The 22,346-nt window shown below is 41.6% G+C and overlaps 1 protein-coding gene across 1 annotated transcript in view; it reads right to left on the bottom strand.

Moving 5' to 3' along the window:
- Positions 1 to 22,346, bottom strand: part of DNER (delta/notch like EGF repeat containing) — a 236,853-nt gene that overhangs the window by 91,106 nt on the left and 123,401 nt on the right. The window contains exons 7-8 of the mRNA XM_063442306.1: positions 13,609 to 13,722; positions 12,881 to 13,105 (exon numbers count right to left, since the gene is read on the bottom strand). Of these exons, the coding sequence (XP_063298376.1) occupies positions 12,881 to 13,105; positions 13,609 to 13,722 (339 nt within the window). The remainder of the gene's footprint in view (positions 1 to 12,880; positions 13,106 to 13,608; positions 13,723 to 22,346) is intronic.

The following is a 22,346-nucleotide window of genomic DNA, read 5'->3' as shown; positions in this document are numbered from 1 at the left end:
GAAGACCATGACTAGATTTAATGTGATACTGGACCACAGTACTTGGAAAAGAAGAGTGTGATCATAGCTGGCAACATTTAAAAAAAAAATCCAGAGGGGGCGGGGCCAAGCATCCATGCGATTGAGACGTCATTTCACATTGCTCCGGAACCACAACCTTCAATCTAGTACATACCAACGACATCTGGCCTCATCGACCACCAAAAGTACCCTACCTACTTGGAGGAACTCCCTGCGCACACTCCGATGCCCTTCTTATTTGGGCTGCATGCCAAATCTTCCCACATAACCCTAAAGAGCCATAGGCCACAAAGCTTTCGGATCCCCGCGGAGCTCGCTGACTCAGCCCTTTACTTCCCGTCTTACGAGGTATATCCAGACTGGTTCGAGATGGGCTGCACAAAGCCGAAAAAGCTGGCAACATCTCAAGAGACGCGAGATATCGGCAAGCTACTCAAATGCACACCGAGATCGAAGGAAGCGGAGCCGATTATAAGGGAGGCCTCCACAGACCCATCGGATGACGAGGCCAGTGTACCTCCCGAGGGACCTGAAGACACACGGGCATGCCCCTGAACACACAGATATCCAACCTGCCACCAAGGACGACATAACAAACCTCTACGAGCGAATCAGAAAGCTCTTTGATGCAGCTATAGTGCTGGTAAAGGTGGAAGTCCAAGCGGTCATGGACCGAGTACAGGCCCCTGAGGATGAGGTTTCGGAACTTAAACAAAACTTGGCGGTTCTGGGGGAAAAAGTGCACAATCTACAAAACGCCCAGGATTACACCAACCTGAAAGTGGATTCCCTTGAAAACAGGCACTGGAGGAAGAATCTAAAAACCAGAGGGGTAGCGGACACGGTGGCTTCCGAAGAACTCCCACACGTGGTGAGAAGACTACTGGCATCGGTGCTCCCCACAAAGCTTGCAAAATCACTTATCATAGATGGAGTACACCGAATCGCTAGGTCACTGCGAGCCCTAGCCGACTCATCCAGAAATGCCATAGTTCACTTTCAATCTCTTGCTGACAAACACAAGCTGCTAACAGCCCTTCGTGACAAAGCTCCTCTGAACTTGGAAACCCATAGCCTATCCTTCTATCAAGATCTCACCTGCTCTGCTCTACAATGGAGACAATCAATGTGACCCATTACACGAAAGCTGCATAAAGCAGGCATTCCATTGGTCAGGCCTTAGGGCCCTAGTGGCAAGCCTGGTGGAGTAGACATACAAAGCCACGTCACCAGACGAAGCTACAGGGTTCCTGACAACTCTCGGACTGATAGCTTTAACCCATAAGAACTCGGGTCCTACACCCAGCCATACTTGGGACGTCTCAATTGTAACACCTGTTGTCCCTAATAGAGGACAGGACTCTGTGACTTAATCCTACAGTTAAGACAAGATATTCACGTGTTTGTTAGTTTCTTTTGTTGCTTCTTTTTTCTCCCTCATTTGCTGCTATTTTATTTTCCACTGATGACCCACTTTACTGTGACCCCTAGGTGTCTGAGCATTAAGCCTTTAAGCCATATTTTCTATACAACTTACCAATGATCAACTCCCAGAGTCGCCAACTTCCTAACCCCCCATGTCCTCCCTCACTCTATTGGGGTCAATATGATGCCGTTTTTAATCTGACAGTTTTTTTTTCATCTGCTGCTTATTTGTCTTCTAACCACCATTTTCTCAATATGTGCAAATTCTTGGCAACACAATAGATCTATTAGTCATTAAAACACTGTTTCCTCCCAAAATCCATGTCATTCTCCTAGTACATCAATTCCACATACATATTCTTCCCCTAGTACATCCCTCCCTCACATTGTTCTGGCTGTGTGAGTTACAGAAGACAGGCTTGGATCATAACAGCAGCATTCTATAGGCATTTCTACTCAGTGGCAGAACTAATGAAGAGAGGGCCCTGATGCAAAAAACTTTTTTGGATTCCCCAACAAAGCAGAAGTACCCAAATGGTAAGCCCTCAGTACCTGTACAACTCCTACATTGCCTTGCCAGCAGGGGATCTATCATTTTCCGACCCTTGTAGGGTTGTATTTGTGTGTAGTGTCTGTGTGTTTGAATATAAAAGTGTTTGTATGGAGGAGGTGTGTGTGAACGCAGAGGCGTATTTTTGTGTAGTGGTGGTTTTTGAATGTGGGAGTGCATTTGCGCTTCACATCTGTGTGTTTGAATGTAGGCATATTTTATTTTTAAGAGTAGGTGTGTGCAATTGCAAGTGTGTATTTTTGTGTAGTCCTAGTGTATAGATACAAGGGTGTATTTACATATAAACACACATATACACACATATACACTGAAAGAGATACAATGACGCATAGATGCACAAACACACACCCTTTAACATAGGTTCACGCACAGATATACTCAAAGAGATATAAACACAATGGTACACGTATGAACACGCAAACACACACTCACAGATACACACAGATAGATAAAGAATTAATAACAGATTAAAAGGCATGGAATAGCAGGGACCATATCGGGTACATCCTGGAGTCAAGTAATGGCATGAGTAAAATATTGAATACTATACAAGACTCAGAACTGTCATACTCTTCATCATGAGCATCTAGGTGCATAAGATTATGTCCGAATCTGAAGGCACTTGTAACGAAGTGGGACAAAGCTGCAAGTGAAGACGCAGGTGAATATATTAGGACACCACTACCAGAGATGATATCAGCAGACATGAAAAGAAGAAGTAGGACACACTTCAAGTGGTCTTGAAGTTAACCAGCGAGAGAGGCTCATGCAAAGCAAACTGTGAACCAACAACACAGCTGTAGCTACCCCTGCAGTAGAATTGACCACCAAACTGGACATTTGACCACTGAAACTGGGTTAGTCTGACCGACATCTGTGGGTCTGATGAATGAGATAACATCACCAGGATGTTGCCAAGGCATTGTAACTGCCCTGAAATTGTCCTGATTGGCTACTTATTTCAAATGTTTTGGGCTAAGTGCCCTATCTTCTACAGAAACATTAGGCAACTTAATATCAAGAAAGCATTATTTGATTGCCATGGTGTACCCACACATTGTAGCTGACTATGCGTATCCCTTTATGATCCGTTTTCAAATACGCACTTTAAGCAGCATAATGCACCCTTTTACAAAGCACAATTAATCACAAAATGGTTACACAAAGTGACTTCAGCTTACTCCACTGGTCCAATCATTCCCCAGATTCCAAGACAATAGATTTTTGCGATAATGTGGAATATGAAGTTTTTAGAATTAATGTGTGGCTGAAAAATGTGCAGGAACCAAATGAAGTTATGAAGTCAGCATGAACCTTATTTGATAAGAAATGTTTCTAGCAATTTGCAAAATCAAAGCTATTAACAATTCACACTGTTCATGCATAACTAATTTTATCGAAGTGCTGATAATTGTGGAAAGCTTAAAAAAACACAACATATAATTATTTTGTAATTTCTATCAAAGAATCCAAAGATCTTTGTAGTTGACAGGTTCATCTGAATAAGGTAAAGAATGCAATAAATATAATGTTTGTTATAATAGACATCATAGTACTCATAATTCGCACAACTGCTATCACCAAATTTTCCTAAGTAACAACACAGACAAATATATATATATTGTTTCCACTGAACTAGAATTTCTTTAATAGTGGAATCAGCAGGCAACAAAAAAAATGGTGTAGAATCAGGAACAATTGCATCATTAAGCTGCCTGAGGGAATATGAACGGATGGCCAATTCCCCATTATCACTACTGCCTTCTGACGTGGGGTGCATACTAACTAAACCGAACATTACTTTCACAAGACTTGACTGTACAGATAACCAAGTCACAGAGGGAGAGCTTGATCAAAAAACTTTTTAAATATATATCTATGAATGCAATGCAACTAAAGGTCTTTTACAGTAGAAATATTTAATTATGGTATATATTTTTAGAGAGGAAATAATAATCCCTAAAGATGTAGCATGTCTTCAGGGGAGATGTAGTCCATAACATCAAGAGTGTTGAAGGTTGTCTACCCTGCATTACAGTGAGCTAAAGAATGTTTACGACGATAGCACATGACCTAAATAAAAATGGTGTGGACAACCAAATGAAATTAAAGAACATTAGGTTTACCCAGGGGCGTATTAGCCGCGAGGCAAACAAGGCATTTGCCTTGGGCGGCATTTTCCAGGGGGCGGCAAAAAACGCCGCCCCCAAATGCCCAAGGCAAATGTCTTGTTAGCCTTGCGGCTAACAGACATGCTGGGCTGGTTGCTGGGCGGCCGGCGAGGGAGCTCTTCCCCTGAGCTCTCTGCTCAGCTCCCTCGCGCGCCGCCCGCAGAGTGAGACTGGGAGCCGGAATATGACGTCATATTCCGGCTCTGCCTCCCAGCCTCACTCTGCGGGCGGCGCGCGAGGGAGCTGAGCAGAGAGCTCAGGGGAAGAGCTCCCTCGCCGGCCGCCCAGCCTGCCCGCCAGTGCCGCCCTGCAGCCACTGGACCACCAGGGAATGGGAGAACCCCCCCACCCCCAGCATTCCCAAAGGTAAGGAGGCTGGGGGGGGGGGAGTAAATAAAAAAAAATGTGTTAATGTGAGTGTGTGTGTCTGTTAGTGTGAATGTGAGTGTGTGTGTCTGTTAGTGTGTGTGTGTGTGTGTGTGTCTGTTAGTGTGTGTGTGTGTGTGTCTGTTAGTGTGTGTCTGTGTGTGTGTCTGTTAGTGTGTGTCTGTGACTGTGTGTGTCTGTGTGTCCGACAGTGTGTGTCTGTTAGTGTGTGTGTCTCACTGTGTGTGTCTGTTAGTGTGTGTGTGTCCGACTGTGTGTGTTAGTGTGTGTGTGTGTCTGTTAGTGTGTGTGTCCGACTGTGTGTGTGTTTGTTAGTGTGTGTGTCTCACTGTGTGTGTCTGTTAGTGTGTGTGTGTCCGACTGTGTGTGTTTGTTAGTGTGTGTGTCCGACTGTGTGCGTTTGTTAGTGTGTGTGTCCCCGACTGTGTGTGTTTGTTAGTGTGTGTGTCTCACTGTGTGTGTCTGTTAGTGTGTGTGTGTCCGACTGTGTGTGTTTGTTAGTGTGTGTGTCCGACTGTGTGCGTTTGTTAGTGTGTGTGTGTGTCTCACTGTGTGTGTCTGTTAGTGTGTGTGTGTGTTTGTTAGTGTGTGTTTGTTAGTGTGTGTGTCCGACTGTGTGTGTTTGTTAGTGTGTGTGTGTCCGACTGTGTGTGTCTGACTGTGTGTGTCTGTTAGCTAGTGTATGCGTATCTGTCAGTGAATGTGTGTGTATTTAGAAGGCGGGGCAGGGGGTAAGGGTTGGGTGGGGGTGGCGCGCGCGCGGGGGGGGGGGGGGTGTCTGAGTTTTGTCCTGCCTAGGGCAGCACAAAACCAAGATACACCACTGGGTTTACCTTTTGACATACTGTGTGGTACGTAACTGTTGGAAGCCATGTCACATTTGGCCGGGCACCCCTTATTGCTGATAAATGACAGTGCTGATTGTGTTATATCAAAGAATTCTGAGGGGGTCGGCAGTTCTGTGTGAAGGGCAATGGTTGGACAATCCTGCTTTATGGCATTGGTTAATCCATATATAAATGTTAGATAAGTAATATAATTTTTGGTGTTCTACAACTGTCTGGATTACATGTGGTGTAAGAGCCAGAAATACCACTTCATCATTGAAATGCTTTAAGAATCATGAAGGGCAATAGTGAATTGCAGCTAAAAGTCTGTCATTGAAATCTTTTGGATGAAATACATTATATTTACAATTTTAAGCCATAGACATAATACAGTGGATACAATTATTTCTGCTGTATTCCAGTCACAACATGTAACCTTAAAGTTAAGGTAGGATCATAATTGACCCTAAACTGGACCCAGCAAAGTCCTGACCTTGTAACATATTCCTTCTCACCTTGCGGTGTTTGCGCCCAACGGCCATGCGGCTGTATAACTGACTCCTGCAACATGTTGATGGACGCCGGCCGCTGTGGATCCATGCCAAATTATAGCCCCACATCCGCCCACGTTAATGACGATGTTGGCGTGTGATGTCATGCGGGAGACGCGCGCAAACGTTCTGGGGTCAAAGGCCAATTTCAGCCAATCAAAATTGTAAAAGGCTTATTCAAACACAAATCTTACTTTCTCTCATTGCCCTGTAGTGGTTTCCCTTAGTGGTTGTCTGAGAGTGTGTTTCTGAGCGTTTATTTCGGGTTATTGACTTTGGCTTTGTTTGACTTCCCTGTATTCTGGTATCCCTGACTTTTAGCTTTCCCTTACGGTTGACTATTCTTTGGTATGTTAAGTCCGGCCATTCTAAGGCCCGGTAAGACGTTACCTTTTAGTCCTAGTGATACAATTCTACATGCTGGATCAATCAGTAATCATGACAGACCTGGACCGAGGAACTCAAGGAGCCTAAGTCCTTCCCTCTGTAGTGACTGGGCAGAAACCGTAAGCGTAGAGATTCATCTTGCATTTTACTGTGATCAATAGCCATCTGCAAACGTGGATAGTATGTTGAAGGGAGACCTCTATGGGCTCTCAGTCCAGGCAGGCTGATGTAGAGAAATGTTGCTTGTAACAGCACGTTTACCCAGTATATGGCTGCTCTTTGCTATGTTTTACATCCTCCTCCTCTTGGAAGGTCGCAGGCTTTTGCAAAATCAATCGCTGAGACAGCTTGGTCCCAAATTGCTCACAAATAGTATCAAATTGAAGCAAAACATTTCCAGGATGTGAGCTAAGAGTCAATTCAGCTGACCTCTTGCTCCACTAACATGTGCTCTGTAGACTCAGCAGGCATTCCTCGGACCAGGATGACTTCTGAGGGGTGAGCAGGGACCCAGAAATTTTTCGCTTAGCTTTCTGTTGATGCCTGGAACTGTGCACCAGGGGACTGGTAAGTGGTAGAGTTGGGGAACGTCCATCTCCCAAACTAGGCCACAATCCACGGAGCTGCAGTCTTCATCTTGATGTGCCCTATGTCGGCTAAATCCGCCATTCAAGAACTTCAGATGCCCTAGCCCAGCAGCATTTATTGCAGATGTGACGAATCAGACTAGAAGAATAGCGCTGATAAAGAAGTAAATACGCTAGGCGTTAGCGGAGCAGAAGTAATGCACCTCTCTGCTATGGTGATCAGGTGATCAGTCCCCCCTCATCCACTTTGCAAATATTTTAATGCATAATTTCTACATATTAAAAATGGGTGAATTCCAGGCGTAATGACTGTTTAAAACCAAATCTGAACCCGACTGAATTATACATGAATTGTATCTGAACATATTTTCAATGACAGGAAAGGCCATTATAGAGCATGAGGCTTAATAACCAAAAAATAGTTATTTCCTTCATGAAATGCAGTGTTATTCTATGGCAACTTAATTTCCCCCAAGACCAGAACCCACTCTGATTAATTAAAATAATAATCCTTACTGCTAAATACTCCTCCCAACTGCTAAATACTCTGCTTTAACCATTTCTCCCTCTTTCCTCCGGAGTGCTAGGCAAAAGCATTCAGTTTGGGCACACACGTAGTGTATTTAAAGACACGGGTGTATTTTATTTTTGCAAACAACTCTCTTGTTACAGTAAAGGCTATTCTCATCATTGCAGATGTTTGTGTCCCATATTATTCATGAAACATAATGGAAATGTAATTCTTGCAGTGCCAAGGTATGCCATGACATTCTTATATATATCAGCAAAAAGACAGAAGGAGTGGGGTAGAGAATCCACCTATATAAAACAAGTGGAGAGTCCAACCCACTACAAATACCTCCCAAAATAAAGTATCACATAGATAGGGTAGAATAACCTTTATTAAAAAATATATATATATATAATAATAATAGTATACAAATACCAGTTACACCAAAAAAATGTGTGTAAGTAGTGGAAAAGAATATACCTACCAACACCAATAAAAACCTGGGTAGGTAGGACCTACAGAATCACTTTAGCTACAGATAAAACAAGGGTGAATAAGTAGTATATGCCAAGAGGCAATCAGAGTAAAATCACCTAAAATGTCTCAATATAAAGCTAACAGGAGGGTCTCATTTAAAGGAGAAAGCATAATTGGGATAATGGTCTGGCAGTGGTTGTAGTGCCAATAGTAGAGAGAGCAGCAAGGCTTAAGTGATAGACAGGGACATATAGGGCTAAGTCCTAAAAAAAACTCACTAGTAGGTAACACTCTAATTACCAATAAGGAAAAGGATAGAGAGAATCCCTAATGGATAAAGCCACAGTGGGAGTGGCAAGTCCGATAAAGTAACCAGTGGTAAAAAAGTCAGAACACAAATAAATTAATTAGTAAGGTCTAGTGGACACAAGAGTATCCAAATATAAAGTTGGAACCTGAGATACCCTAAACTAACTGTCTAAACACACAGCCACTCACTGCTGCTTCATGGCAGCCTAACAGAATCCCACAAAGCTATAATCATAGTATAAGACGCTAAAGTTGCGCCAGGAAAGTTCAGATAAATAAGAGTAAACGGAAAGAAGGCTTAGTAAAAAATCATAGCGTCGGCTACTACCAGCTCGACGCGCGTTTCGGCGTGTTAGATACGCCTTTGTCAAGAGCTACCCGGCAAATGGAATGGGGACCGCTTATCAAGGGGTAAAGGCACGTGCAAGTGCAAGGGAATTGGAAAGGCACAATTTGGGCCTGGGACACATTGAAGGATTAGCACACACCTCTAAAAGAAAAAAAATAACTCCTTTTAACAGGGGTGTCTAAAAGGTTCATTACCAGGACAGCATCAAGGACGTAGTAGTTCTAAAACAATTGGGGGACTTCACTTTGGATTCTCTGAGTTAGACAACATGCAAAGTGCATACCCTTCAACACAGCTCCCCATTTGCATTACAGCATATATAGATTGAAATAAATGAAAGTAGAATTAGGTGAAAACATTTGTTCCATTTGTATGAGTATCTGTGTATTTAGGACACTTGGTTTCCTCTGAGGAAACTATTAGCATTTCTGTCAGTAAGGGACTGAAAACATTGTCTGGAGCCATGAGCCCTCGACTCGAGAGATACATTTGAACAAATTATAAATTCTGTCACATTCACTGCCATTAATAGGTCAGATCAGTGTAACTGTCCGGGTGTAGACTTGCTAGTGGATGTCTACACAGCAAACTCAACGCTCCGATCTCACTTAGATTGAACCCAAAGCCTTATGCCACATGTCCTGGTATAAAGTGACAAAATATATGTAGGTCCGCGGGGTGACAGACGCATTAGGAAAATTACTTGGGAACAGATCTTTTCTGTTGATGGTGCATGACATGTTCAGGGGTTGGCAGCAAGCTTCAGCCTAGCGGCCAAGTGGACACTAAAGCTTATTAATGCATTTCCTTAAATGTACTGTTGAAATACAGCATACAGCACATGCTACATAAAGTAATCTGCCAAACTCAATAAATATAGATCCCCAGCACTTATTAATATGGGCTGCATAGGAAGCACACACAAAAAAAAAAGAAAATGGAAATCATGCAGAAATAAAACACAAAAAATTCATTTAAATTTTTTCCTAATATCACTGAAGGAGAACACACACTTTTTTTTCCATTTTGTTGACATCAATACCTTACATACTACGTACATATTATTCCTTTTCTACCTTTTTACACGTGATGGATAATCATTCACTCACCTGTACAGAGTCTCCAGTCAGGAAATATTTGCCTCTACTAAGTAGATTTAATTCATTATTACTCATGCAACTCTAGCCAAGGTGACCTCTCCAATAAGGTAAGCGCTTGGAAATGTGACAGATGTGCAAGAACGAAATAGACCTACCTTCAGGTGGCTTGGCTGCATTACATAAAATATACAATCTATAAAAAGAAAAAAACTAAAATAGTGTGATAATGTAAAATTCTATAAAACGCTGGTGACGTTATATTGCACTCACAAGAGTAAATGTTTGCAGGCACGTAAAGGCATCTTTATAGGACGTAGCCTTCTGTCCTTATCCCATTGAACACATAGAAGAGAGAGGAATAAACACAAACATAGTGTACCACTTTAAAAAGTTAAACACCTTTTATTTTAAATACACTCACAAGATGGATCTCTTAGTCTTGCATATCGTAATTTAGCTTTCCAGACTCAGGATGTGGTGTAGAAAAATCCTCTGGTCTGTAGCCAGAACAAGATAGCAGCTTGAAATCCAATATAAATAACAAGAATCACTTGTAATAAAGTAACACAAATACAAATAAAATAAAATAAAAGTTACTATGTTGTCCTCCCAGCCCTACGCGTTTCAACCCGTAATAGGACATTTTCAGGGGAATCTAGTAGTAATGTGGCTGATCTCCATCAAACTTCTGTTTTAAAGATCCTTTTTCGCGCCGTCCCAAACTGCCATCAGCCAATTGGGAACGGCGGCTTGATCGAAATCACCTGCATTTCCTTAATCGCGGCTTTGCATCTGAAGCCTCGATCTCATGTAAGATATTGATGACGTCTTCCGGTTGTGCCATGGTCACCTTTTGCGCTCTTAAGTGCGTTACGGGAGTCTATGTTCAGTGTCCGTGAGTTCACCAGCGTAATAGAACTATCGTTCTCACATAGAACGATACAAAAATAAATGATAGAATCAAGAATAATAAGGGGAAAACACAATTACTATTCTTATAAATGACAATATAAAAAGAGACATCTTTACAAGATAAAATACCACCTGCACCAAAAATTATTTTTAAAATAAGTTCTGAAACTGAGACAAAGAGAGGGGTTTTGGATTTATGCTTTAAAAACCTTAAAGGACCACTATAGTGCCAGGAAAACCTACTTGTTTTCCTGGCTCTATAGGGTCCTTGGGTCCCCCTCACCCTCTGGGCCCCCCTGCCGCCGGGCTCTAGGGGGAGGAAGGGGTTAATCCCTTACCTTTTTTCCAGTGCCGGGCTCCCTCGGCGCTGGGGACTCTCCTCCTCCTTTCCCGTCATCGGCTGAATACGCATGCGTGGCAAGAGCCGCGCGCGCATTCAGCCAGTCTCATAGGAAAGCATCCTCAATGCTTTCCTATGGACACTTTGTCTTCTCACTGTGAAAATCACAGTGAGAAGCGCGGAAGCACTCTAGCGGCTGTCAATGAGACAGCCACTAGAGGCTGGTTTAACCCATTTGTAAACATAGAAGTTTCTCTGAAACTGCTACCGGTATGTTTACAGAAGAAAGGGTTAATCCTAGATGGACCTGGCACCCAGACCACTTCATTGAGCTGAAGTGGTCTGGGTGCCTATAGTGGTCCTTTAAGTCCTTAATGTAGATTTCAATATGGTCTGCTTTTTATAATATAATATATTTTATTTTTTTAGCTTTTTGTTGTTTAAATTATATAATGTATAGATTTCATTATTTTTGATGATACCCCACTCTTTGTCCCACTTCGTGTATGACATCACCCTTCTCCCTCTCCTCTCTACGTTAGGTCCCACATTGCACTTTCAATGTATATAATTGTAATATATTTCTATGTACCATTGCAAATAATTCTTAATATAATTCATTATATATAGTTTTATTCAATCTTAGCTTTTCATAAAAATGATTTCATGTAAAGATGTCTCTTTTTATATTGTAATTTATAAGAATAATAATTGTGTTTTCCCCTTATTATTCTTGTTTCTATAATTTCTTTTTGTATCAATCTGTGTGAGAATGATAGTTCTATTACGCTGGTGAACTCACGGACACTGAACATAGACTCCCGGAACGCACTTTGGAACGCAAAAGGTGACCATGGCACAACCGGCAGAACGTCATCAATATCTAACATGAGATCGAGGCTTGGGACAAAAGCCACGATTAAGGAAATGCAGGTGATTTCGATCAAGCCGCCGTTCCCGATTGGCTGATGGTGGTTCGGGGCGGCGCGAAAAGGATCTTTAAAATAGAAGTTTGATGGAGATCAGCCACATTACTACTAGATTCCCCTGAAGATGTCCTATTACAGGTTGAAACGCGTAGGGCTAGGGGGACAACATAGTGACTTTTATTTTACTTTACTTTATTTGTATTTGTGTTACTTTATTACAAGAGATTCTTGTTTTTAATATTGGATTTCAAGCAGCTATCTTGTTCGGGCTACAGAGGATTCTTCTACACCACATCCTGAGTCTGGAAAGCTAAATTACGATATGCAAGACTAGGTGTTTAACTTTTTAAAGTGATACACTATGTTTGTGTTTATTCCTCTCTCTTCTATGTGTTCAATGGGATAAGGACAGAATGTTACGTTCTATAAAGATAGCTTTACGTGCCTGTAAATAATTTACTCTTGTGAGTGCACTATAACATCACCAGCGTTTTATAGAATTTTACATTATCACACTATTTTAGTTTTTTTTCTTTTTATAGATTGTATATTTTATGTATTTATGAAGAAGATAAGAGGAATCTTCTTACAATCTTAATTTTAACTAAAAGGGTAATATTACAATTTTATATTTTCCCACTTTGTCGGGGTGTAACTATGTTATATATTTTATCTTTGGCTTGGCTGCATTGACAACTCAGATGTTGTCAGTGCATAGACAGTTCTGGATAGGACATTCAGGTAAAAGGCCACTTGCCTGAAATGTATTACATTTAAGATGGTGTGATCTAAAAGTGCTGCACCATTTAGAGTATAACAAGGCATAAAAAACACTAAATCAGCATTCTGTAAATCTATCCTGTCTACAGCAGACGCAGCCACAAACAGTCACGGAATACCTGACCTAGCAAATTATTTCATTATTTTGCAGCCATTCGCATAGACACATTTATGTAAGCATAAGGATGTTCTCATTGGTACACTAGCCTACAGTTCTATTAGCGAGAATATTAAACGAGAATTCACCTGGGATGCACAGACATTTGTAGCTGGTTCCAACGCTACGGCAAATTCCGTGAGCACATGGGCTGAGGGCACAGAAGTCCACCAGCTGAGCACACGTTTGTCCTGTGTAACCTGGACTGCATCGGCAGGAGTATGAGAGCCCAGAGGAAGAACAGCTACCATTATTAAGGCAGGGGGAACTGGAGCATGGATCAATTTTCTCTTCACAGAACGAACCTAGGAATCCTAGTAAAGAAACAAGACATTAACAGAAGATAAAGCTGGTTGGAATTTAGATTTAACAACTTCAAGCCCCTTGTCCGAGTATACCCAAGACCCATCAAACTAGCTTGGTTTCTCTAAAAAGTGGAAATCATATATATATATATATATATATATATATATAAATAGCTAATGTTTTTTTTCAATATATTTGTTCATCCTTTGCGATGAATATTGGTGGTGGTGGTGGGGTTTTTAGAGTTAAACTGTAACTCCCATAAATCTGGTGTTCAGGGGTTTAAGGATATGTGCCTCCCTCCTATAGAAATATATGAGAAGCACCTAAACAGTTTGATCAGCTATATAGTATGGTTAAGACTCACTGGAGAAGCTGCAAGTTCTTGAGTTTGCAACAAGTACAGAACGTTCAAATGTGAGTATTTTGGATGTAGGTGATCTTAGCCCCAAAGTGACATTTAGTAATTTAACTCATTTAAATAATGGGTCCATCTGACTGTGGGATTTACCTTCTGGACACTGGCAGCTGAATCCATTGAGACTGGTGACACAGGTAGCCCCATTCCTGCAGGGCTGTGGGGAGCAGTGATCCAACAGAGACTCACACAGATCTCCAGTATATCCTAGCAGAGCAAAAAAAATAGCATTTTACTGATATTAGTTTCAAAGTTTTTTATTGTCATTAATCAGTCTGCTAAGTCCAGTATAATATAGACAAAAGTTATTTTGAAAATTGTATACTTGCATGACATTTTTGTTTGAAAGTCATATAAACATACGAAAAAGATTATTAAATATTACAACAAATAAAATAGTAAACACAAATAAATGAAACTAAACTAGATGTGCCCTCCTTTAGTTTTTCTGAGTATGCAAGGTCAAAGTTAGCTTAATATCAATAACAACTAGCTTGAAGTTGACATTATTAGGCTATGTGGGGATGGCCCGCTATATCTCTGGTCAAGTACCAGTCTGTTAATTCAAAAAAAAATATTTAATTTTGGATTGGGTAGTTCTGTAAGTGTTGATATATGGTTTCCAAGTAAGAAAGTATTTCTCGGTAAAAGTTCTTTTAGTTAACAAGCTTTCTACCCAGTCCATATGAAAGAGATTTTCGTGTGAAGTAATGCTAGTGAGGGGGTAAGGTATCTATCTATCCAATGAAGCACATAAGATCATATGGGTTAATTTTGTAGCATAGTTTGAGTTTTCCGTCATCATCCCCAGCATTGCCACTAGTGTGGAGGTACTAAAGTCTCTACCTAGTAGTTGTGTTATATAATGTTCTAGCTGTTCTCAAAATGCCTTGATTCCCACACATCTCCAGAAGCAAATGGTGAAGGTCTGTTCCGTCTGTCCCACATTTTAGACAACTGTCTGAGTCCCTGAGTTTTAAGTAAAATTACTTTTGGAGAGAATAATATGTGTGATGCCTGATTTTCAAATGTATTTGATAGGTAGCAGTTGTTTGGCTCTGGCAGCCTTGCATGTCTTGCAAAGGAACCTCAAGTGCCATGCAATGCACACGTGTCATAGGTTGCTGACCCCTGGTCTATAAAGTGATTCCAGTCTTCTGGGTTAAGATGTGGAATTATTATTATTATTTTATATAATTCTTTATTTTTCGTGCTTCAAACCTAGTGGTACAATAATATAACATTTTGTTTCACATATTACTTGACAGTCAGCATGATAAGAAAGCATGAACTTGAAGGTTGTCAGCACTATTATTCATAACAGACAGGTATGATTACAAACCCCGGGGTAGGTGTGGTTGTGTCAAGTGTGATAGTTCTTGTGTTTTTCCCTGGGATACTCCAAGTGTATGGGTGAACATGTGGAATTATTGAGCCTATTCAGCTTATAGTAAATATGCAAAAAAAAAAAAAAGGGAACATTGAGGTCAGGACATTTGTGTTTAATTTGTTGGAGGATCGATTTTATGATTTTTGCTTTCATCCAAAAAATGATGTATATTAGTTGGGCCTGCGGTCTCCCAAGAGCAGTATGGTTATTGGGTGTCCCATCCTGAAAACACAGGTTAAGCTGGAATGGTAGAAAAATTGGTGTATTTCCACTGGAGCACCGTGAGCTGTCTCACTAATTTCCAAATTTAATAGTGGATGCTAGTAGAGTAGGTTTACCCTTGCCTCCTCTGGGAGGGATGTGTATGGGATGTGTAGTAAAAGTAAAAGTCCTGATCCTTTTATCTAGTCCAGTGCATGTCAAAAGTGTGTGCTGCTAAGAGCTTTAGATTAGGAATATTTTAACCCTGGTTATATCTGGGTTGAGATGGTTTTGCATTGCTATTCATGGATGATTTTCGTGTCGGTCTACCCGCAGGTGCTATGGTTGTCGCCGCCAAGGACTTCCCTTCCCCCTTAGTGAGTAGCTCTGAAGTGATTATAGCTTATTCCCTAAACATTAGCCATAAGGGTGAACAAAAGACAGCTTTATTGTAGTGAGTGTCACACTTATATACCTGGGTCCCCAGAGAACAATACAATTTCACAATATCTGGTGCCTTAGTGTCTTTACCTGAAGGGTTAACTTTATTATTGGCTAGACACCTCAGCACCATACCACAATATCCCCCCAAAACGCTGGGTCCCGCATCTCCCAACCAGTGTCACCCCAGGATAGCTCTTCTCAAGTCCGATGTTCAGTCCAAAAAGTGCTCAGATTGGAGGTGTTTAGCCCGAATAATATGGATGTTGAGTTTTGATCGGGTTGCAAGCATTCTCCGATTTGGTGCAGCATTCCATAGCACTGGGTGGAATGTCCCAGTCATCTTCAACATCTGCACTTTCCGTTGGTACATGAAGCTCCCTCAAGTACTTGGTTCTGTTCGATGCCACACCACCTCCTCTCTCATCCCTCTAAATAGCACCCTGATTAGTGGCACTGGGACTGAGAGTAACTTCATGGAAGTTTTACTTGATTGCGGCAGCTTCGTGATAGAATTTGGAGTTCCAGGGAGTTTGTGAGTTGCTCCTGGTCAGGTGCACCGTGCCTCTTCGAGTTTCTTCCTGGTCTCCAATGTCTTCTGGGCTCCTGGATAGGGTGCTGAGCTGGAAAGCATGGTCTGGAAGGGGATAAGTGAGTGATTATAGTCCTTTTAGAGGGAGGTGGTGGTTGGGAGCTATGTACTAGTTGGTCGTTCACAATTTTGTTTCCAGAGAAATTTAGAAAAGATCTTTCGGTATTATAACTGGCTTTAATAGGCCAGCTCTCTCCAAGAGGGTCAAGAGGAGGTATTTTCATATTGAACGAATGTCTTTTACCTCATTCAAAATTAGTGCCATGTCGATTCTATATATAGTAGTTGTTTTGGTATTAGCACACTTAGGTACTTAAAGTTCTCAGTTGTCCATGTAGGAGTTGTTGATGTCTATAAATGTATCTGTGGACCAGAGTCTTTTCTCAGGGCTGTTGATTTGGACAAATTAATTTGAAAACCTGCTATTGCGCCATATCTTTCAAAAACAGCAAATGTATTCAGGAGGGATATTGCATGATCCAAGAGGTAAAGTAAAATATTGTCTGCAAAACCTGTAAGTTTAGTAATATGTGGGTCTAACTGTATTCACTTTATGTTTTCAGAAGAATAGATAAATCTAGTGAGTGGGTCTAAATCTAGAGTAAAAAGAATAGGTGATAACGGGCATCCCTGTTTCACTTCTCTCATAATCATGAGGTCTTATGAATCTAGACCATTAGTGTCTATTTTTGTAGATCATTGAGTGTAGAGGGCTTTCATGAAATTGTAGAAAATGGAATTCCAAAGAAGCTGTATTTTAAGATACCTGATCAAATACAAGATACTCGATCAAAGGTCCACTGAGCATATAATCTTAGAAGGACGCCTTGGTTTTTGTTGGAGGTTTTGTTGTATATGATGGCTATTGTCGTTCTAATTCAATGGATGGACTTCCTGGCTCTAGCAAATTTCAGTTGCTGGGATAGTAAATTGGAGTACAAAAACTTTTGAAGTCTGTAAGCCAGTATTTTATCAAGAAGTTTGTGTCATTATTTAGCAGCGAGATCTGTCTGTAAGTTGCTAGTGCTGGGTTTTTGTCTGATGTTGGGATTAGTATTGTTCTAAGGGGTTCGATAGGTACTTTATCTATGTATGTGGTACTAAACAAGGATGGCCCGCTCGATGCAGTCCCATTCCTTGACCTCCGGATTACTCTTCTCGAACTACTAAGTGGTTAAGACAGCTGCTGTACAATCAGGTGGGGGCTATCTACCTGGAGAGTGTGGGGGCTTGACTGGATGATATGGAGCTTTGGTGCGGAGCTCTCCAGCTTGCGTCCCTTGTCCCTTCCCCCGGAAATCATCTTACTGATTTCAGCCAGGATTAGCTTACTAACCCTAACTCTGAATAGAACACTTTTATTCAAATTGTAAGTTCAACATTTCAAGAACCTTTTGGGTTTTTTTTTCAATATACTGTGAGGTGTGGTGAGATGACAAGCAGGCTGCTTAATGAAGATCAAAACAGACAAATTAGATGAAATCTGAAAATCCGATGGCAAGTTGGAGAAGTGCTGCACTATCATCCTCAAGCCCCCACCACCAAATGTACATATCTTGGGCTAAAGAGCCCTGCTTGTTTGGTATTTACAGATGAAAATGAAGGAAAGGGACCTCAGTTAAGAAAAAGGATAAATGATTCATTTATTACACATGAGTTTACAGAGGAAGAGGTTCTATTTCAACTGTCAAAAGTAAAGACAAATAAGTCAATGGGACCTGATGGAATACACCCAAAGCTATTAAAAGAGCTTAGTGGTGTACTAGCAAAACCATTAACAGATTTATTTAACCAATCATTGTTAACAGGAGTAGTCCCAGAAGATTGGAAGTTAGCAAATGTTGTGCAAATTCACAAGAAAGGTAATAGGGAGGAGTCGGGCAACTATAGGCCAGTAAGCCTTACTTCAGTAGTGGGGAAAGTGATGGAAACCATGTTAAAGGATAGGATTGTTGAACATCTAACAACACATGGACTTCAAGATCAGAGACAACATGGGTTTACTTCAGGGAGATCATGCCAAACTAATCTTATTGATTTTTTTGATTGGGTAACTAAAATTATAGATCAGGGTGGTGCAGTAGACATTACTTACCTAGATTTCAGTAAGGCTTTTGACACTGTTGCACATAGAAGGCTTATCAATAAACTGCAATATTTAAGTTTGGATTCCAATATTGTTGAATAGGTAAGGCAGTGGCTGAGTGACAGGCAACAGAGGGTTGTAGTCAATGGAGTATATTCGAAGCTTGGGCTTGTCACCAGTGGGTCACCTCAGGGATCTGTACTTGGACCTATTCTCTTTAATATTTTTATTAGTGATATTGCAGAAGGTCTTCATGGTAAGGTGTGTCTTTTTGCGGATGATACTAAGATATGTAACAGGGTTGATGTTCCATGAGGGATAAGCCACATGACAAATGATTTAGGTAAACTAGAAAATGGTCAGAGTTGTGGCAACTGACATTTAATGTGGATACGTACAAGATAATGCATCTTGGACGTAAAAACCCAAGGGCAGAGTACAGAATATTTGATGGAGTCCTAACCTCAACATCTGAGGAAAGGGATTTAGGGGTGATTATTTCTGATGACTTAAAGGTAGGCAGACAATGTAATAGAGCAGCAGGAAATGCTAGCAGAATGCTTGGTTGTATAGGGAGAGGTATTAGCAGTAGAAAGAGGGAAGTGCTCACTGGTGAGACCTCACTTGGAGTACTGTACACAGTACTGGAAACCATATCTTCAGAAGAATATTGATACCTTAGAGAGAGTTCAAAGAAGGACTACTAAACTGGTTCATGGATTGCAGGATACAACTTACCAGGAAAGGTTAAAGGATCTTAACATGTATAGCTTGGAGGAAAGACGAGACAGGGGGGATATGATAGAAACATTTAAATACATAAAGGGAATTAACACAGTAAAGGAGGAGACTGAATTTAAAAGAAGAAAAACTACCACAACAAGAGGACATAGTCTTAAATTAGAGGGACAAAGGTTTAAAAATAATATCAGGAAGTATTACTTTACTGAGAGGGTAGTGGATGCATGGAATAGCCTTCCAGCTAAAGTGGTAGAGGTTAACACAGTAAAGGAGTTTAAGCATGCGTGGGATAGGCAAAAGGCTATCCTAACTAAAAGATAAGGCCAGGGACTAATTAAAGTATTTAGAAAACTGGGCAGACTAGATGGGCCGAATGGTTCTTATCTGCCGTCACATTCTATGTTTCTATACATGCAGAGCATAAGCTCCAAAGTCCCCCTAGCCTATGGTCTGAACAACGAAATCACTTACAGAATCCTTCTGAATGCTATTCTGTGTTTTCACAGTTGTTCTGGAGAATACTTGTGGAATTCATTGTGTTATATCTAGAGGAGGTTTTTAAGAGCATTGTGTTAGGCACAAGAGATATTTCAGAGTCAGTAGCTGACATTAGAAGGAATTTCTCTTGTGTATATTTGTGCAGAACATTCTGTATCCATTCTGTACAGGGACATATACAGGACAGGGTTATGCAAATTGCCGCCACTTTAGATTCTTCAAACTGAAATATTGCATTTCAGAAATAGTTTTTTTCCAGAATCTAACTTGCTCTACTGAATCTCATGGAGTCACTGCAATCCACTGTCACAGCAATGTCACTACATCTGGAGAGTTCCTACCATGATATGCTCTTGTTTTTTTTGTTGTTTTTTTAATTCTTTATTTTCTGCATGCATGGAATAACAGAACATCTTATGTTGCCACAACAGCATTAATAAGTATAGCAATAACACAAAAGGTGACATATGTGGCTTTGAGATAACGGCACATTTTTAAAATATTATTATGGAAAGCAAGGCTGTTACGCTATGGCAGTGTAATTTAACTCGGGTTACAAGCTTGAGAATGCTGTGATAGCTGACATTTAAGATAGATCAGATCATAAGATTAAAGTCAAACAATACATTCAACTGGTGCACTAACTGCAGCGTTGAGTACAAGCTTAAAAATTAAGTTAAGCAAAATTATATGATTAAATACAAGCAATATGTAACTGCAACGGGTGCTCTGAGTCTAGGTGTATGTGGACCTTAAATAATCAGAGACAGGGTGTCCCTGGGTGTGTGAGGTCAGCTCAGGCTGGTGTGTATCCAAGTGGTGGTTTACGACAAGTAGAAAGTTATGCGTTTGGTAACAGGGAGTGTCAACTAGTAGCGTGCATTATATATCTGATTCCCTGCACTGTTTATAAAATTACGTTTGAACTTTAGAATACTCGTGTGGTTAGAATAAAAATAAAACAAACTACGTAATTATCAAGGCAATAACAGTAAGCTGAATAACAGATTATAAGTGATTAGTCTGGGTACAGTCTCGGACCGGTTAAAAACTGTCCTAAGCCTATGCCCGTGGTTGTCAGGCTGGGTGAAGATTATGTAGCAGGGTCCTGGTCGGATCCACAGTGGTGAGTAAGCTTTTCAGACTGTGTCATCGGGTGGGTCGTGGAATAAAGGCAATATTAGACAGAGTCCCGCATTTGTGGGTCACTCAAATGCCCACTCTTACCACAATTGTCCCGCTGCTAATCCCAAGTCTAGTTATTTGAACGGGTCCAGCGAAACAAACCTCCCTGATCTTGCCTCTTGGTGTTCGTGGGGCTCCATTCATTGTGGCTACCGCCTGTGCTCTTTGCATGTTGCGAGCAGTCCTGTAGGCTGTTCAACCTATGCCCTGTAGTGGGAGGCTGCAGGTGTATGGGTGTCTGTCTCCCCTGCGTACCAGTGCTTCGAGGGTTGCTGCCTTCGGCTGTGCATCTGCATCTCTATCTGCATCGCGTTGGGCTTTGTGGCGCTCAATGTGGGGGTTTGTGCTGTGCTGATTACTGGCTTCCTGGACCGCTGAGTGAGGGATTGGCCGGGTCTTCTTCAGTGGCACGGGTCTTCTTCAGTGATACCATTTCCCGCTTGATGGAGATTCGGCCTCTACTTAGTTTGGAGGTCGCTCTGGAGTTGTGAGGGTGACACCATAGCAGGGTGCGCCGGGTGGTCGGGCGGATCCACGCCGCCATCTCTCTCATCGCCAGCTGGTAAGATTGTCTCCGGGCTTTGAGCTTTGCCCAGAGATGAGTGTGCAGCAGGTCTATGAAGTCTCTTGTGTGCTTGGGTGGTGCGATGCGTGGGTGCTTAGGCTTAGGCCGCGCCACCATCTTGCCTGAGTCTTGTAAGCTTTGTGTGGTTGCTGATTTCGCCGCTTGTGCCGGTATGGGCGTGGGGGTAACCGTCCCCAGCGAGGACTGGGATGACCCCCGCCGGTCCATAGGGGGGGTAGCAGGGCTGCGGTGGGCTTCTGCTTAGCAGCGAGTCCCGTGATGCGTGTGGTTCCGATCTCCATTTGCCGTTAATGCCACTATGTCAGTCGGTAGCCTCACACGTTTGTCCGTTGTTGCAGGAACTCTTAACATGTGCGACTGGCCATCTTTGCTGTCAGGCCCCGCCCCCATGCTCTTGGCCAACCCAGTGCTTTTCTATGAGAAGCATTGGGTTGGCCAGAGGTTTACCACTAGCGATTAAACATCTTTTTGCTGATAGATTAGAGGTAACGTACGAGGTCTGTCTGGAAAAAATCCATCTATTATTAATGAAACGAGAACGGTTTATGCAACATCGATGTAAACTGGCAGTCAAGGAGAATGGACTGGAATGCATTGGCACATGTGTGAAAAATGACGACCTAACTGTACTAGTCAGTGGTGGTGCTAGACACTGTTAAGTGAGCATATGTACTGTGGATGTCGCATTTAAAATGACTGCGAGAGTAAAGGAACTAATCCGCATAAAATTTTGCGTTAAGCTTGAACCTTCCTCCACGGAAACTATTTGGATGATTTAGAAGGCTTTCGGGGACGATGCAACGAGTGCAGAGCAAATAAGAGAGTGGCACAAACGCTTCATCGATGGACTACAATCTGTTGACCTTTGAAAGGGAAGAGATTTCAGACCGTCGATGAGATTCAGGTAAATATGATAAGGCAGCTGATAGTGATTTCAACAAAGGATTTTGCAGAGTGTTTTGAACAATGGAAGAGATGCTGGGAGAACTGTGTGAGGTCCCAAGGTGTCTACTTTGAAGGGGACTGAGACATCATTGTCCTATGAACAATGTTTCTTGTATCTTCTTCAATAAAAGTCTCTATTTTTCATATTACAAAGCTGGATACCATC

This window comes from Pelobates fuscus, chromosome 2, assembly GCF_036172605.1.
Source record: "Pelobates fuscus isolate aPelFus1 chromosome 2, aPelFus1.pri, whole genome shotgun sequence".
Taxonomy (NCBI): domain Eukaryota; kingdom Metazoa; phylum Chordata; class Amphibia; order Anura; family Pelobatidae; genus Pelobates; species Pelobates fuscus.
Note: the sequence above shows the minus strand (reverse complement) of the source record. Positions and strands in the feature narration are given on the sequence as shown.